Genomic DNA, 17,643 nt, shown 5'->3' with positions numbered 1-17,643 from the left:
ACTTATTTACTCTCTCTTCAAAGCCAGAATTTAACCTCATTAAACACAGGAGTTGCTGGTCCACCACTGCTTCTATCAGTTAGGTTTTTCTGTTGATGCTGTTGTTGTTGTGTAATTTAGGTGTTTTAAAGGGTTGGTTTGAATTCAGCAAAGTCACACAATAATATAAACACACTGCCGATCGCTGCAGTGGCAGACCAGAGGCTGCCTTATTCAGTGAGATAAAATTGCTGTTTTTGTCAATGGAGTCTGGCTTCAAAGAGAACATATTTAAGTTTCACTTCAGTTAAGTTCCCCATTGGAAAGTGTTGTCTGTTTGGGAGGTACTGAGCATACGACTGGATAAATGAGACTTGGATTATACTGCATGAGTTGTGTGAGAGTTTGTAGACTGATATCTGAATAAAGTTTTGCTGTGTTAAACACGGCTGCCTATGAAACATAGTGATATGAGGGTAAAAGAGAAGATTGGCAGTTCGATCCCTGGCTCCTTCATTCAGCATGTCGAAGTATCCTTGGGCAAGATACTGAACCCAAATTACTCCCGATGGCTGTTCCACTGGTGTGTGAGTGTGTATGAATGGTTACTGAGTCGCAGGTGGCACCTTCTACGGTAGCCTTGGCCACCGGTGTATGAATGTTTGTGAATGGGTGATTGTGTAAAAGTGCTTTGAGTGTTCGGAAGACTAGAAAAGTGCTACACAAGTGCAGTCCATTTGCTATTTTACCATATAAAACCAACTACTTTTCATGACACTATCCCGACAGGAAACACAGCAATGTATCAATAAAAAAACAACCAGTTTTTGTGGGACTATCCCAGCAAGAAACACAGTGATCTCACAATAAAAATAACCCCTTTTTATACACAATCCCGGCAGGAAACACGGCAATGTGTCAATAAAAACAACCAATTTTTGTGGGACTCTCTTGGCAGGAAACACGGTGATATCACGATAAAAACAACCCCTTTTTTTGACACTATCCCAGCAGGGAATGCATGTCTCCATAATAAAACAGCCGCTTTCCTGCAAAACTATACTGTAAGGAAACACGCTATGTCTCAGCAAAAAACAGTTGCTTTTTGTGGCACTTTCCCGGTGGTAAAATAAGGGACGGGTTGCTAAATGACATCCATGTTTGGTGTCTAAAATGCTGTTGGAAATACAGCTACAGGTCTCAGTGGTCTGCAGCTTGGCAGGCGTCTCACCTAGGTGACACACCATCCACCATCCTCTCCACCTCACTATGACAAAGTTGGCTTATACATACTTACAAGACTCACGAATACAGTGTAACACTGGGTGAGTAACTGTTTTACAAATGGTCATTTGATGGTGAAGTTTTCCTTTAAGCTCTGTCTTTCACTGCATCCCTCCTCTGCCTCGCTTCACTAATCTGCATAGTTACAGAGGAAACAGAAACAGAAAACACCTGTTTAAAAAATGTCTTTTGTACCTTCTGTTCTTGTTTAGCCGCATGCTGCACAGCTATCACGGATGGCACAAGCAAGAAGAGGTGAAAGTGCCTCACAACAATGGACATGGCTGACAGTCTTGTCTTTTTTTTCTTTTCTTTTTTTTTTGTTACTCAGAGTTGTGAATAGTTCACCTGAGCTGGGAGCAATGGAGAGGATAAGAAGCAGCCTCTCTGGCCCATCTGTGAATTATTCAGTAGTCAACCATGCCTGCAGAATTCGGTTTCCTTTATGTCGTCTGCAGGCTTGGCTATCGGATGACCAAACATCACCCGTGTCAGCTAGGACACCTGACACACCCTCTGTTTGCCTGTCCACGTGATCCTCCTCAGAGTGCTGTTAAAATAAACACTGCTCTGTTGTTGACCGCAGACTCGCTCAAGTGTGTTATCAGCAACACAAATGACAGCCTGACAGCCTGACAGCGGCGACTGAGAGACATGGCTCCCATGTGACAGAGATGTATGTTTGCATCTCAGCATAGTGTATGGAAATGAATGACACTGCCAGGTTTCTGTGTAGACACTTTTCCCATCTGGCTCAGACTGTTATCTGTATTATTTACAGTTCTATGTGTTTATAATACCAAGTGAGTGCCATTTTGTTGTTCGACAGCAATCTTATCTCTGGAGAGAGTCATTTTAGCGTCTGCACTGGCACAGAAAAGGACCTTTGATCTGTGGCATGGCTGTGCAAACAGATGTATCCTGGTTATTAAGTATTTGATAAATGTCACCTATCATAGCTCCCCACCCCTTATCCAAACTTTGTTTTCCTCCTGCAGCTCGAGCCGTGTGTTTGAGCAAGTTAAAGAGTGTGATCTATCATAATATTTTTACAGACATTTTCAGAAATTGACATAATAAAGCATGACCAGAGCCAATCCTGTCCGCATAAACACAGAGATGCAACAACTTCAAAGCGAGCAAAGGAGTGTATAAAAAGTTATAGAACAGTTCTTGAAAGACAGTTTGATAGTCATGGGAAAAGCTTGGGTGAGTCAGCAAATTACATAACCAAATATTGATCCACGAGGTATTTACATATTCTGTGTGTGGTTACTGAATCTGCATCTGACTTGACACAGGTGATGCATGACTGGCGCCCCGCCTTCACAGAGCCAGGGATGCAAATAGTACCTTTAGAGGTATCATTTTACACTTGATCCTTTGGGCAAAGAGACGCAGTCATCAGATCACAGCAGCCCTTTCACAATGAAAACCAAACAGCATGCTCCCGTCAGCTGAGACACACTGACAGTAATATTCATCAGGCTCAGTCAACCAGTCGTCACCACCATCGCTTATACAGCTATGCCCATCGCGGAGCTTTTGGGAGTCCAGTTCGACATGCAGCTGCTGTTGAAACTGAGTCTCTCCGTGGCTGCGGTGCTGCTGGTGTCATGGGCGTACCGGTTCTACAGCTCCCGGGACACGACGAAAACTCAGCTCTGTGTCGATGGCAACAAAGAGCCAGGAAAAGCCACCTGCCAGAACTGCAAGATGACTTTACCGTGTCAAAGCTCACCAAGACACGACACCGATGATGGGGGACCCTCGCACCCAGCCACTGATGACCTGACATGTGACAGCACCGAGGAAACACCAGCAGCAGCACATGGATGCCAAGCTGATAAGAGTGAGGATGCATTTTGTATGTCATGCAGTGACCAAAATTCCAGCATGATAGAAGAGATACTCCCTCATCAGATGCAGGCAGAGGTTGCCACCAGTAATATTTCTTTTGGATCTGCTTTGAACTTTCCGCATCCAACTAAGAGTGGGATGGCCAGTACAACGGGGCGCCGCTCCCCGTGCTTTCTGAAGAAGCTGGAGGGCAGTGTGGGTGTGGGCAGGGAGTTAAGGCAGGACTTGGAGCGCCAGGGGGCCTACTCGAGCTTCCTCTCCAAGGCAGAGATCAAAGTGGAGGATGCTAACGTGGTGCTGGAGGAAACAGGAGACCAGATTGTGCGCGGAAAGATATATGATTACTATGTTGAGTCTTCCTCTCACTCTATTACAGACTCAAACACAGCGCCTGGTCAGTATGAGAGGAACTCTGAGTCACAGCCAGTGGAGCGTGGAAGTCGTGGCAGCAGCCTTGCAGAATCCCCTTCCTCTCTGAGCCCCATCATCATGCGTGATCTGGTTTTACCTCAAAGCACTGTTGAGGATCCCTTCTCACCAGGAAGCCTCAAGCTGAGGCACCCCACAAGGCCTGCACTCCTACGCAAGGAGAGCTATCTGTCTGCGGCAGAGCAGTCTGAGCTTTCCATCCCTTTCCTAAACGCGAGCGCCTCAACTCCAGTGACTCACTCTCTGTCCTCATCCTGCACTGAATGCAACTCTGCTAACCCTGTGATCTGTCACTCTACAGACAGTAAGGGCCTTAATGTGAGGGAGGGGGCAGATCTACGGGCTGTAGAGGCATTTTCACACCTTCCAGCAAAACCTCTCGACAGCACAGATTTGGAAAGCTTGAAGAGTAAACTTGATCTGGGTAACTGTTTGGAGATGCTGTGTCTGGCCAAGAAACATGGCCAGACCTCTGTGCAGCAAGCAGCCATGGGAGTCATGTCAGACAACTACCTCCAGGTGCTCAGGGACCCCAACCTTTACGGGCGGCTAATGGCTGGCGAGCGAGAGCAGATCCAGAAGCAGAGAATGAGAGGGAGAAGCTTTGTCATGGTGGCAGATATGGACCCTCAAGACTGGGTGAGGAACACAGGAGGGCCGGCGGCAGAGACGGAGCAGAGCAGGACGTCCAGTGCAGTGTACTATTATGATGACTACAAAGACGCCTGGCATACACTCTGCCTCATCCCACAGGAGGTCATCTCTAAAGCCTGTGCCATGTGCACAATGGATAACTACTTATTTGTGGCAGTGGGCTGCCAAGGCACGGACAGAGAAATGACACCCTCAAAGCGAGTGTTTTGCTACAATCCTTTGACATCCATTTGGAAGGAGATCAGTCCGATGAATGAAGCCAGGCCCCGCTGCAAACTGGCAGCTCTGGAGGGCTACATCTACGCCATCGGTGGGGAGTGCCTGTCCTCAGTGGAACGCTACGACCCGCGATTGGACAGATGGACTTTTGTGGCTCCACTGCCTAATGATACATTCGCTGTGGCACATCACGTCACAGTGTGCAGAGGAGAGCTTTTTGTTTCTGGGGGAACTCTTAGATATATGCTGCTGCGCTACAGCCCCAAAACCAACACCTGGAGGCCGAGTCTGTTGGTAGGCAGCAAGGACAGAACTGCAGATATGGTAGCTGTGGGGAGGTTTCTCTACCGGTTTGATGTTAACCCGCTGCTGGGCGTGACCGTGTACCGCTACCACACAGTGGCTCGGCTGTGGTACGAGTGCAGTTCCAAAAGGCTCCAGCGCTGCCCTGCCTTTCAGTGTGTCACGACGGACAGCACAATCTATTGTGTCAGCCGCCAGTTCACCATGAAGTTTGAGGCTGATGAGATCTCTCCAGGTTTCAGAGATGAGAATTCGAGTGTCCTCTCCGCAGCGAAGGGCATACTTTTCCCCTTTGTCCTCTCGCTCCCTGATAAGACGCCTCGGCAGACCAGTGTATAAGGAGGATTCAGTTTTCCATTAATGATAAGATTAGCTGGTGATGGAGTATCTCTACTGCCTCAACTTTCTTGGTGACTGAGTGGCTTTGCTCGGGTTTATGCTCAACCCAGCCCCAAATGTTATTGCAAAATTGTAATCACTGTTTGTCTTGTTTTTTCAGGTGGTATTACGATCATATTTCCACAAAGCCACAAAGCTTCTGTTTCTTAAACCCCTTTATTTCCTGAATTAGGTGTCGCACAAAGAAATGTGTGTTCCTTTTGTCTCGGCCCCTGGCAGCCGATGTAAAATATTAGACTCTTAACGCTAGTCAAACTACTGTTTGCTTAGATTTACGCAGGATGTGCTGCCATGTAAATTGTTTGCTTCTTTGATTTGCCACTCCTTCCTGCCATTAAGTTAGTTTTATATCATTCCAGATGCTTAACCTCTTTAGATAATTCATAAATAAAGTCTCAGAGTAAATGAGCTCATTCAACTCTAACACATTACAAAGATTGGGCAATATAGTGCTAATCTATCACCGTGCTCCGCCGTGTAGGGCACAGATATAACTTACACAGTGGCCTGGATACAATGCAATTATCTACAGTTGCTCTTTAAAAATGGCAGGATGTAAAATAGCTTTGTCAGACAATATAAATAGGTGGGCTTCTGAAAGCATTTGTCACTACTTTTGAAACTCTTCCAAACTTGCTGTTATTTTTGTAGTTTCAGTCGCTGTGCTTTGGTGGCCAGAAAGACGTGTATTTGTTCTAATCTTGACTGAGCAGAGTCTTTGTTCATTGTACCAACTGAATCTCTTTTTGTTTTGTTCTTTTGTTTCATAAACATCAAAGAAATGTGTTATTCAATGCATATTAATCCTCAATTAATGAATAAGGGTATTAAAGCCAAATATTTATTTCCAGTCTTTGTGTGACCTGTAACTAATGATAGTATAACACGGGGACAATCTAAACACTTGTGGTTTATTTTTTTAAAGTGCTGAGCAATTACATTAAGAATGGAAATATGCATAAGAATGATACACACAATAAATCCCTCATTGTTTGCTCATTTGCAATCAAGTCTTTCACTGTAACGCTGAGGACTTCAAAGACACCCTGACAGGTTTCCCAGGGAGTGACGTGCTGCTACAGCACCATCATGTGGCTCGCCAGGCAAACACAGACAGCAGAGCTCTGGGTGAGAAGCCTCCAGACTTCCCACAACACACGGAGGCGTCATGTGACATGCAGGCATCAGCAGCACAGTGGAGTGACTAACTAGCTAAACAGTGGGTGAGACAGAGGGCTTCAGCTGCACTGCAAGGCAGCAGGCAGGCGGGGAGACAGGGAGGCAGACGCAGATGGTTGACCATCAAACATAAGCATCTTTGATTCTTCCTAATTAAACACTTTGATCCCCTGTAACAAAACACCTAATGAATGGGAGTTAGACACGTCCCGTCAGATGTTGCCTGAGATGACTCATGGCCTCTGGTTTGCCTCAGTACACAGGTCAGATCTGGAATCAACGCTTGTTTTATTCATTTATTTATTTATTTATTTTTTCCCACACAGTATCTAGGGTAATACTAATAGCCCGTTCAGAGTTTCAGATATTAAGTGTGCACAGAGAGGGAGAATTTGCATGTAATTATCCTCTGGAAGGGCAGACATAATTTAGAGCCCCCCTCCTTTCTCCTACTCACACACACACACACACACACACACACACACACATTCGTATATATAAACACTGTAACTGCTCACCACACATCACACAGTAAACCTACAGTAGTCCTCGCAGCGACATAATGAGAATCATGTTTAATTTTTTAAATTCCTTTTGATTTCCCAAACGGTTTGCACTGGTAAATTTTTTTCATGCTGCCGACTAATACAAAAGAGGAACCACACAGCAGCAGCACTTTGAGCAGAGCATCTAAATTAACAAGCAGCGTGTGAGGCAATTCAAAAGCCGCAGTTTTGTCTCTGAGCCTTTTGTGATTGTGGAAGTTCTGGGATTTGTAGTAGCGGGCGCCGCCTCAGATCCAGGTCCTTGTTGTTGCGATTGGCTGCATGGAGGTGGCTGGAGAGGGTGCGTGGAGCCCTGGCAAAGCGGCTCTGGCAGAAGGCACTGAGTGGGTGCCTCTGGTATGCTGACCTGTACACAGTCAGTGACGGGAGGTGGGACTGCTGCTTTTCCAAACGGTGCTTTGTGGACTGCAGCGGGCCAGAGTTGGTTGGAAGGGCTGTAAAGGAACACAGAAGAGAAAGTTAACTGCCATGTTACTGCAGCCATTAATTACACTGGTGACTGATTTGGAACAATAAAAGGCATCTGGGGCCACCCAGATTTAATTGTTCATGAGCACAACTGCTGATGTGTTTTGTCCATACAAAATTTAATGCGCTGAAGTATGTTTGCTCTGCACTCATAGCACTTGTGCCGGGATGGTTTAATATGTAATTTCCCGTGTATAATTTGTACCTCCAGGCAGCGGTGGCGTGACACTTTAAATTGTGGTCTTACCCGAAATTGGCTGGTGAGACCTCTCAAGCTGCCATGTCAAGCTGTCTGGATGCCAGGGTCGCGCAGTGGGCAAAGCATTGGTGTGCTCACGCTGGTAGCTTTCTTCATACTGCGTGACCAAGTAATGAGAGGATGGTGGGCCATCGTGGGCAAATAGCAGCTTGGATGGCAGCCCCTGGAAGACAATACGCAGTAGTCTCGCCATAGCCTGTGTGCATTGGCCTCCGCTGGATTAAGATATAGAGGGCATGACCTGCTCTTTTACAATAATCTTCAAGAGGCTCACCATGTGACAGCAGCAAATTGCTCTAACTAGCCTTTAAGTGCCCAGTAGGACTGATGATTTAACACATTTTTCATGACTGCTGAGTCTGACCAGAAACTTGCTTTCATAAAGAGTTTTATCACAGGCCTTTATCTTGGCCGTCAATATTATGCAGAAGTGGCCACAATCTGGAAAAGAAAGCCCTGACTTGCAGGGTTGTGACAGGCATTCAATTGGTGTTAATGCCATGAATGAGCAGTTAAAGGCTGACCTCAGCTCTCAGCAGGGCGGATCTTCTCTCAGAGACGTCTGGCTTGAAGTCCCAGTGGGGCCGGTGGTCTACACGAATGGTGCTGCTGGTTGTCTGCGGCTCCCGGGTGAACTGCGTCGGACAGAATAACCAGACATCGTGAAAAAGGAGTGAGGAGGAGGCAGGGGATACATAGGGACATGAGAAATGGACGCGGCGCAGCGATCAGCAAAGCTCACACTTCACTATCGATCCGCACTGCTGTACAGTGTTTCTTAAGTCATTTCTCCTCTCAGATCCTGAACCAGCAGCCCGTGGCCGGACCTCACGTCGATGCAATTAGTCTCCAGCTCTAGCCTCCCCCACCAGGAGGCTGTGCTGAGGTAGCTGAACTGAGGCTGCCTAATCACTTTGCTATAGATTTGACTACCAACAGAGGTGCTACAAAAAACCCTTGGCAGGCTGCCACTGGTATGGCATTATGTTTTGGATCTGCAGATTAAAAAGGCATGGACAGACTTTGTTCACACATTTAATTGAAGTTGTGTGCTTAAAGGTCCAGTGTGAAGGATTTAGGGGAGTATACTGGCAGAGATGGAGCAGAATATAATAAGTAGGTTTTATGTAGTGTACAATCACCTGGAAATAAGAAGTGTTTATCTTAGAATGATGCTCCATGCTTGGTCTGTATGGGGATTCCCAGGCCAAGTCCCTATAGGCTGAGCTATTCGCACCCCAAGCCTTACCTGACCCCGCCAATCAGCACCGATGTAGGCCTGAAAGTGGTCCGACCCATTGGGCTTTTCAGGACCTGTCGGCCTCGGGTTGAAATTGAGAACTCTAGTCGGCAGCCCCTCAGTGACGAGCAGTGTCAGAAAAACATTGATGTTTTTTAACATGAAATTTTTTCAGTGTTTTTACCGATTTAAATCACTGGGTCCATTTGTTTTGGGGAGGAAAAGCCCTCTGTGGATAATCTGACTCCTGTTAAAAACCTCTTGAACATCTGAATCAGAAAAAGGTGAGCACACATAAGCAGGTGCTGGGCGAGCAGCCTGAGTCTGACAAGCCAAACAGCGAAGGATATAACACTGATTTGTAATGTGAAACTGTTTTATTCTGTGTTTTTATTATAGTCTAATCACCTGGTCCATCCTCTGTGGGTAATTTCACTCCCGGTAAAGACCCCCTGAACAATGAACACTGAAGGAAGTCTAAGCAAGAGCAGCATCAGGTGGTTGCAATCTGCAATCTTCACTACTACATGGTACTAAGTCCCGCTAAATCTGGCACACTGGACCTTTAAATCAGAGCATTTTATTTTCACACTGGCAGGAAAATTTAATAGGCAGCAAACAGACAAAGCCTACCTGAAGTCTTTCTTCCGCCCAGTTGCCTACCAGCACTTTGTTTCCATACCTCTGCTCTATCCTCCAGCCAGTTTGGGCCCATTTATCCTGCGCCATCGCTGTTTGGTTCATGCTCAACCTGGCGTCAAACGTACCTAACCAGGGAAATCTGAAGCCCTGTCAGAACAGGGTTAGATAGTCAAACACTTAGCATGTAGATGCATTCACCTGGCCCCATAATGGCATAGGCAGCGGAGGGGAAATAGAGGAGCTCTGTTGCTATGGATACAGCAAACAGTGAAAGAGAAGGCAAGCAGAGTATCCTAGAGACAAATGGGAGATGTCTTACATCTGTGTTAAAAGGAGATACATTCCTTAAGACTAGGGCTTGACATTTACCTTTAAGCAGTGTACTCTATATTGTTAAAATGGTGCCAGAAATTGTTTCCAGACTTTGTGTCCTCGGGCTAGTTTTTATTTTTGGACTAAAACAGGTTTTGTTTATTGATTTGTGTGGGGGGTTTTTGTCTTCTGTGAGCACTATACTTTTAATAAAGAAGAAAACTCTGTCACTCAAGGAAAGTTTTGTTTATTAAAATGTAAAACTAAATGGAAAAAGTGGAATAAAGCACACGGTGTTGATCTTCACAGTGTTCTTATGTATTCAACAACACTATCCACAACCTGCACTGCAGAGGGAAACGTGAGCCAGCCTTGGTTGAAAAAGTTAATCATGCCATGAAAACCTTCTGTCACATGTTGCCAGGTGACATCTCTGTCCAAGTCCAGCAGTCGTTTCCTGTAAAGAATCCCATCGTCCCTCAGGACATCATACTCACAGGTGAGGAGGAAGGTGGGAGGGGTTTTCTGAATGTCAGCGTCGTCTGCCAGTAAAGGCGACACCTCGTGTTCCAAACCTGCCTTGATGTCGTGATACACCTCCCCATCATATTCTGGGGTAGGTGGCTCACTGAAACCTCGCTTGAGGAACTCAGGAGGAAGGTTGCAAGGGGAGAGCCACTCCTCATAGCGTGGCCTGAGCTCAGTGGGGACATGGATGCCTTCCAACACGTCCTGGCACAGAGACATGTCCCCATTGAGGTACTGCAGGAAGTAGAACGCCATACGGCCACGAAACAATATGGGCACAGCATGATTTTGCTGGTATGAGGGCAGGTTGAAATCTGCCATCTGCAGGGCTGGGTAGATGAGGACCTGAGCACAGGGGAACGGCAGATGTCCGACCTCTCTCCTCGCCAGCCTTTGGCACAACGCTGCTGCCAGGTTAGCCCCAGTGCTGTCCCCTCCGACTGCCACTCTGCGAGAGTCCACGCTAAACTCTGCCTCAGCCACAGACAGGAAGTGACACGTCGCTGTCTCACAGTCGTCCAGCTGGGCAGGGTACCTGTGCTCGGGGGCTAATCGGTACCTGAGAGGGGTGAGAGGGAGGACGGAGGGACAACGTGTTGAATTCTGGCTCTTTAATACACAAAATAAGTTCTGCATATTTATGGGCATTGAAAAGTTTAAGTACCCAACAGAAACCACTGTGGTGTCCGACTCCTTGGCGATGTGCCGACAGACTTCATCAACAGAATCTGTTTGGGATTAACAGGAAATCAGTTAGCAGAGAATGTGTTAGGGGCTTTTACAAGAAGCAACCAAGCACTGCAAACAGAACACAACAAGCTTAGTTTCTCTCTCTATCGACACCCGTCTCTTTTTGTGTGTTTAAAAAGCGAACTATTTAAGAAATCAGTTAGATTTAATGAACATTAATTTATATCCACATATGTAAAGCACTGTATTTAAGTGCAGTTTTGTAGATGATTAAAGTATTTCTAGATTTTTTTCCCCTCTTTGAATGTTATCACTCCATTGAATGGACGTTATCAGTGGTTAAAAGACTAATAGATGGTTTAGTAAGGACCTGCTACACCTACTTATCATCATCAACCAGTCTTTTTCAGGGAAAATTGACTGAGCATGAATCTCTTTTACAGCAATGCCCTACATTCACATTTATACAGGCTATAAGAATACATAATATTTGATTATTATAAAATTATGAAAAAAAATCCATAAAAATTAATAACTTGCAGCAATGTCTAACAAAATAAATCAGCAATAAAATCTGTAAAATGACAAAAGTGTTCCAATAAAAAACAAATAAATAACAAACAAATGTGCCATGAATGAAGTATATATAACAACAAATATGCATAGGCTCAGAAAGCCGTTATCAGCCCATTCAAATGCCGTACCAATTTGTTAGGTTTCCTTTTTATTTTCCTTAAATTTAGGCGCCGAAACGAGGTGATTAGGTTTAAATAATGATCATGGTTGGACATAAATATTGGTTTCACTCAAACTGCAATGTACTGAGTGAAAGTCCTGCATTTATATATCATGTTTTTTTACTCATTGCTTGGGTAGCTTTAAGTTTTTGATTTCTTTGCAGATACTTAACATTCCAAAATATGTAGCAGGTGAATTGTTAAAGATTAAAACGCCCAACAGCATATAAAGTAGCCAGATTATGAAATATTGTGTATTAATACGAAAAAAATAAACCACTATTGTTTGTAGAAGAGACACTCAATCCATCTTTATTCCCTGTTTTTCACACTAAATTAATACATTAATCATTTTAAGGCTCTGATGCAGGGCCCAGCACATTCAACACCCTTGGTCACCCTTTGCCATTATGTTAGTTTTAAGAACACCACAAAGTATTTTTATTTTGTACATAATATAATTTTAACAAAAGCTTAAAGGGACAGTTCACCCCAAAATCAAAAATACATATTTTCCTTTCGCCTGTAGTGCTATTTATTAACCTGATTGTTTTAGTGTGAGCTACAGAGTGTTGGAGATACCAGCCGTAGAGATGTCTGCCTTCTCTATAATATAATGGAACTAGATGACACTCAGCTTGTGGTGCTCAAAGAGCCAAAAAATACATTTGGCAAAACTCAACAGCAATGTCTCTTTCCAGAAATCATGACCCAGTTACTCAAGATAATCCACAGACCTTGTTGTGAGCAGTTTCATGTAGGAACTTTTTTCATTTTACCAAACTACACTCGCCAACTGTATCACGGCGCAGAAGGAAGTGTGCATCTACTGCTAGCTCACCTAGCACCCGAGCTAGCTAACGTTAGAGCTCAGCCGAGGAGGATACCATGAATGTTTTTATCTTCTGCTTTCAGGAGCACTAGCCTATCGCCCATGAGTAGATGCACACTTCCTTCTGTGAAATGATACAGTCGGAGGGTGTAGTTCATTAGAAAGAAAATAGTTCCCACATGAAACTGCCCAGGTCAAGATATCTGGGAAGAGACATTGCTGTTGCATCAGATATTTCCTACACTCAGTGACTCACACCAAAACAGTCTAAACTGATAAATAGCACTACAGGTAAGAGGAAAAACATCTTTTTTATTTTGTGGTGAACTTTCCCTTTAAAAATGATTTGACTTTACATACCTATATTCCCCAACACCCATCCCCCTCCATGGAAATACACAAGGCCTCTTCTCAAGCCGTCACACACAGTTGTGGGTTCGTAGACTCGCACTGGCACCTCCGAAAACTTCAGGTCCTTCACTCGCAGGCCCGCTGGAACTGGATTTAGGCGAGTCAGAAAACAGGCCACGAACCATCGGATAAAGCTGACCTGATGACAAATACCCAGCCGGTGTAGGATCCGGCCCTGCTAGGAGAAAAACCAAAGACTTAGCACACGTGGCAGACGGTGTTTCAAACAAAAGAAATATGATCTTGATGGGTAAAGTCAAAGTGAAAGTTATTCTCTCTGAGAGACCATATTTACTATGACAACATCAAAGGCGGGGAACACATGACCTTGCCTTTTTTTACACCTTGATTTCTTATCTAGAATGTCTCTGATCTACGCTTTATCAGTTGTTGGAGGACAAAGTAAGGACAACCATCTTTGACAAGGGCCTAAAAGAGTAGATTTATTTTTTTTATCTCGCACTAGCAGAGGCATTAGTCTTCACACTGGGGAATAAGTAAATTTAATAATAGAGAAAAAAGTTAATTACAACACATGCAGAACATGAAGGGAACATGAACTAATAAGCTCTAACAATTCCATAGATGCTGTAGATACTCACCACAATTGCTATGCCAACAAACAAGCCATGAACTATGTGCAGTTTCCCACTATTTGCAACCCCACGAGGAATGTCTGAATTCATCAGCTCAGAGTACACAAGTCCAATTACCAGAAGGAGGAAGGCTGCAACAAGAGCAGCGAAGCCAATTATTAAAATTGCCGTGCCGATGTCCATGGTGTTGCTGGTCTGCTCTGCTGAAGGTAAGTCATTAGGAGTAAATGTTTTATCTACCTGCTTTCAGCCACTCTCCACCCCTCCCACATCCGCGTGCAATGCATTTTGACCTTGGTTTCACTTAATGACATTTGGCTGCCTGTTGCCCGGGAAAAAATAATTATATTCTTCAGCATATTTTATGGCTGTGTAGTCAAAGTAATTACATGTTTCCCAAAGAAATGGAGCTGTTGCACTATGGAATATTGCACAAAATATTTTATGTTAATAGAGCAGTTTTGTAATTACTCACATTTCCATATTACCCATAAAGTTGCCTTCACATTCCCTGGCAATATTTTCTCAGATATCTGAAGGTTGTTTTTTTTTGTCCTGCTTCCTTTCATGCCCCTGGTATTGAGGAGAGCTCTGCTGCTTACAGCTGCACTCGGCACAGAGTGGCATTTTCATTGTCTGGTGTCGAAGGGAAGAAAATGTTGAGAGATGCTCCCAGTGAGGGCTGACTGAAAACAGCCTTATCTGAACTTTCACGGCTGATCTGTAGATGGCAGTGATAGCATGAGGATAAATAAACTGGGCCTTCTGAAATATACACTTTTAACATTTTTGAATCCTGCGTGCATGCTTAACCCATTTGCCAAGTAATGCAATGTTTATCTTTTAAGTTTCTTGTTTTTGCAAATCCACTAACTTAAATTCAATTTGACCTCAGCTGAGAACACTTTGGTGTGAGCCTCCTCTGCAGCATGACTTAGGGCTCACATTTTGTAAACCTCAGAAAATTTTCCAAAATGAAGACAGCATCTGGATCCGTGTTGTCTTGGAGTTTTCAGCAGCCCCCGAGAGCCTCTCTGCCTTCCCTGAGTAGCTGAGCCCAGCACAAAGCAGCCATTGTGAGGCTGCTCTTTAAACCCATCCCAGTTGCTGAAAAAGCCCTGCATTCAGCGATACCCAGTAAAAAATCACAGTGCCAGGGCCAAAAATCACAGACTGGAATCTTGTCTGAGGCTCATGAATTCATAGGATTTGTTTAGGAGGTATTCACGCAGTTTTTCTGTTTGTCACCCTGCCAAGCTTCTGAGACTGGGCTGACCTATTTCCCAAATTGCACTGTCACACACAGAAAGATATAGTCTGCTTCAAAAATGCAGAATGTTACCTCGACAAATTGGGTTCAAACAACCGATGTGGCTTTGCACATATGAGACTGTAACAAATGTAGGGACAGACTGCATTTTGTGTACCGACAAATAAGAATAATGATGATATTCGCACTGCCATGCTGAATGTCTGCTGTAAGTCAGGAGCTATTCATACAACAAATAACCTTGACTTCACTGTTGCATGAATTATGAGGCTACATGTTTGTTTGCAGGTTTGCCAGCATCAGAATACTGAAGCTGGAGAGAGCAGAGATCAGTCACTGGCTCAAGGACACATCGGCAGATGGAGGTACGGCTAAGTTTATTTATAAAGCACATTTCAGTGTGCTTCACAAAAAAAACATTAAAGTCTGGGTGAAGTAAAATCAGAGATTTCTTTCTGAGCACATTAAACATGTTCAAAGATACTTGGTGAATACATGAAAACACTGTGAACTATACAGAATTTAACTGTGTAGTTAGACCATCAAACAGTTTTTAACCATTTTTGTGCCCAAGACTTTTTGGGCGGGCCTGAAATCATGACTCGATGACACACTGGAACCATCCTTAACATAGCCCCTCCCCTACACTATATAAAAAAGAAGGTGGGTTGCGTCAGTGTCGTTTTGTTCACCCCTGTGAGCCAGCAGCGTCTTCACTACGTTCAACAAGCTCTCTTAACTCTTACAAGCCCTTTTTAAATAGGAATTGTGCAAATATGCAGGAAAGCCCAATCAGTCTTTTTTCAGCATTGGCAGTATAAAAGCAAAATCGGGGAGTGCAGCAAAATGCCACCTACCTACTTTTGTTTATGCAAACTGCACCTTTTTCGGGGCAATGGGGGGCGTGAGCAAGTAACAAAACATGTAGCTCAGCGTGTGACGTAAACAGTGACGTGGGAGGGAAGCCGCAGCTGGTCAGTCCTTCAGCGATTCTCTCATAAGTCGGCCCATTCTTCACCGTCCCCGTCATCTGACAGTTAATGGCCTCTTCGTTTGCGAGGGCAAGGAGGGCACGCAATTCCTTGTCTCCCCAGTTGCTCATCTTTACAGTGTCTGTCAGGTTTGCGTTTCGCTCTTGCTACTAGCTGCTCGCTAATTCCTGCTATCAGCTGTTTCCTGTTTATCCACCGCCAGTGGCTCGCACGTGCGGTGTCTTCAACAGCTCCTCCCACAAGTCTTCAACAGCCCCTCCTGTTGCAGAAGGCCGCCTCGGTCTGTTTAAACTAAAAGGATTCCGCCAATATGTCTACCCTACGAGGTGGAAAAACGGGCACCTCGGATCAACTCGCCAATCCGGCTCTGTGTGTCTAAACGCTCACAGCTTGCCGGCAAAATCTGGCAGTGTAAAAAGGGCTACAGTTTAACATAAACATAATTTTATATAGGTTACTTGGCAGTTTTATTAATCATATAAATTTGGCTTATGGTTTAAAAACACATGGTTTTTTGCTTTACCCAGAATTTAAAAGTATAGATTTCTGCTGGAATGACTGAATGAATGGGTTTGAAATTATATCTGTGGTTAATATAAGCATAAGAGATTTCACATTTTGTTCAGTGACATAAAATACATCACCCCATTCATGAATTTTGAAGCTTTTATGTGTCTTTAAAAAAAGGCAGTCGCTAACAAGTGGCTAAATGAGACTATAGCATTATAACGCTGAACATGGCTTTACAGTCTTGTGGTGTTGGCAATGTTTAAGACATGCGACCACGGTGTAGTTTGTTAGCCTAACATTAGCTTTTCACTTTTGGTGGTTGCATTTAAGCTTCAAAAACCATCAAAGTGGTGGTAATTTGTGAAGATGATCTTGCTGAACAAAACTTAGGCCACGTATCATAAACTTTTGTTTGCCACAAAGCTTATTTTCTGCAATAATCCAAACTCCAATGGAAGAATCCCATTTGTCGAGGGAACCAGGGCGATGTCAACTTCCAAGTTGGCCTACCAAAAAAACTAATCCCTGCAGCGCTCTAGACAAAGTTCAACAGAAACACATTATTATTAAAGAGCCAAGAGAATACAGTGTACTAGTCACTAGGGAGTGTTCTTTAGCCTACTTGTCAGAGGACAGGGGTGGCTGGGTATGACTTCATTTCTTTTTTTTTTTATTGACTCACCCCAAAGCTACAAATTGTTTTCCTTGACCCTACCTCCACCATTACAGTAAGTAGTTACTAGATTTTTAAAACTTACCCTTTAATGTTTGAAAGTTAAAAGTTAAAAGTTGAAGATCAAATCCTGGAGTTGAAAAGGCCTTGGTGTTTCACTCTTGTCCTGCATGCTGGTTAGTTAGAAACAGTTTATTTTTAACCAAATTTTAAATGAGACATAGAATAAAGTGATTTTAATGAAATATCACTACTTTAAGTTCAGATTTGGTTGTTTTTTTTTCTTTAATGGAAGCGTTCGTCACAGATAAAGTGCCCAAGGACCATTGGATTTTTAAATATCTAACGATAATTTTGTTTTCTCAGTTTCTGTCTGTGATAAATGGTGTAATTGTTGCTATTTTTAAAGAAAACATGCCTCCGGTAAAATAAATACAAAACAGAATCTTTTAAAATTATATGCTCCAACCCTAATGCAAGATTTATACTTCTACATCGAATTGATGCCTTACCTACGATGTAGGCTCTGCAACGTCGTAACTGCATGTCATGGTGACACAGACCTCCTGTCTATTTTTGTAAGCTGAAACCATTTCCCTCAGTGGAAACAA

At 43.9% G+C, this 17,643-nt stretch overlaps 3 protein-coding genes across 3 annotated transcripts; 1 reads left to right on the top strand and 2 right to left on the bottom strand.

Moving 5' to 3' along the window:
• klhdc7a (kelch domain containing 7A) lies at positions 1-6,133 on the top strand. The gene has a single exon (XM_033626212.2). It carries the CDS (start codon positions 2,791-2,793, stop codon positions 5,065-5,067), a length of 2,277 nt encoding a protein of 758 aa, XP_033482103.2. The 5' UTR covers positions 1-2,790; the 3' UTR covers positions 5,068-6,133.
• A 127-nt stretch (positions 6,134-6,260) lies between these two features.
• cfap107 (cilia and flagella associated protein 107) lies at positions 6,261-10,058 on the bottom strand. Its single transcript, XM_033627729.2, has 4 exons — positions 9,473-10,058; positions 8,124-8,234; positions 7,588-7,762; positions 6,261-7,306 (listed from the first exon to the last, which is right to left on the bottom strand). The coding sequence occupies exons 1-4, from the start codon at positions 9,581-9,583 to the stop codon at positions 7,026-7,028; spliced, it is 678 nt and encodes a 225-aa protein (XP_033483620.1). The 5' UTR covers positions 9,584-10,058; the 3' UTR covers positions 6,261-7,025.
• Positions 10,059-10,074: 16 nt separating this feature from the next.
• On the bottom strand, positions 10,075-13,770 carry aadacl4 (arylacetamide deacetylase-like 4). Its single transcript, XM_033625612.2, has 4 exons — positions 13,594-13,770; positions 12,941-13,166; positions 10,986-11,049; positions 10,075-10,880 (listed from the first exon to the last, which is right to left on the bottom strand). The coding sequence occupies exons 1-4, from the start codon at positions 13,768-13,770 to the stop codon at positions 10,097-10,099; spliced, it is 1,251 nt and encodes a 416-aa protein (XP_033481503.1). The 3' UTR covers positions 10,075-10,096.
• Positions 13,771-17,643: the final 3,873 nt, after the last annotated feature.

This window comes from Epinephelus lanceolatus, chromosome 1 (genome assembly GCF_041903045.1).
Source record: "Epinephelus lanceolatus isolate andai-2023 chromosome 1, ASM4190304v1, whole genome shotgun sequence".
NCBI classification, from domain to species: Eukaryota; Metazoa; Chordata; class Actinopteri; order Perciformes; family Serranidae; genus Epinephelus; species Epinephelus lanceolatus.
Note: the sequence above shows the minus strand (reverse complement) of the source record. Positions and strands in the feature narration are given on the sequence as shown.

Excerpts from the sequence above, each read along its gene's own strand:
- klhdc7a (XM_033626212.2), top strand. The coding sequence starts at position 2,791 with ATGCCCATCGCGGAGCTTTTGGGAGTCCAGTTCGACATGCAGCTGCTG.
- cfap107 (XM_033627729.2), bottom strand. The coding sequence starts at position 9,583 with ATGAACCAAACAGCGATGGCGCAGGATAAATGGGCCCAAACTGGCTGG. Across the intron at positions 7,763-8,123 it reads CCGCCCTGCTGAGAGCTGAG|GGGCTGCCATCCAAGCTGCT; the intron begins GTCAGCCTTTAA and ends ATTGTCTTCCAG. Across the intron at positions 7,307-7,587 it reads GTCTCACCAGCCAATTTCGG|CCCTTCCAACCAACTCTGGC; the intron begins GTAAGACCACAA and ends GTTCCTTTACAG.
- aadacl4 (XM_033625612.2), bottom strand. The coding sequence starts at position 13,770 with ATGGACATCGGCACGGCAATTTTAATAATTGGCTTCGCTGCTCTTGTT. Across the intron at positions 11,050-12,940 it reads ATGGGTGTTGGGGAATATAG|ATTCTGTTGATGAAGTCTGT; the intron begins GTATGTAAAGTC and ends AATCCCAAACAG. Across the intron at positions 10,881-10,985 it reads ACCACAGTGGTTTCTGTTGG|GTACCGATTAGCCCCCGAGC; the intron begins GTACTTAAACTT and ends CACCCCTCTCAG.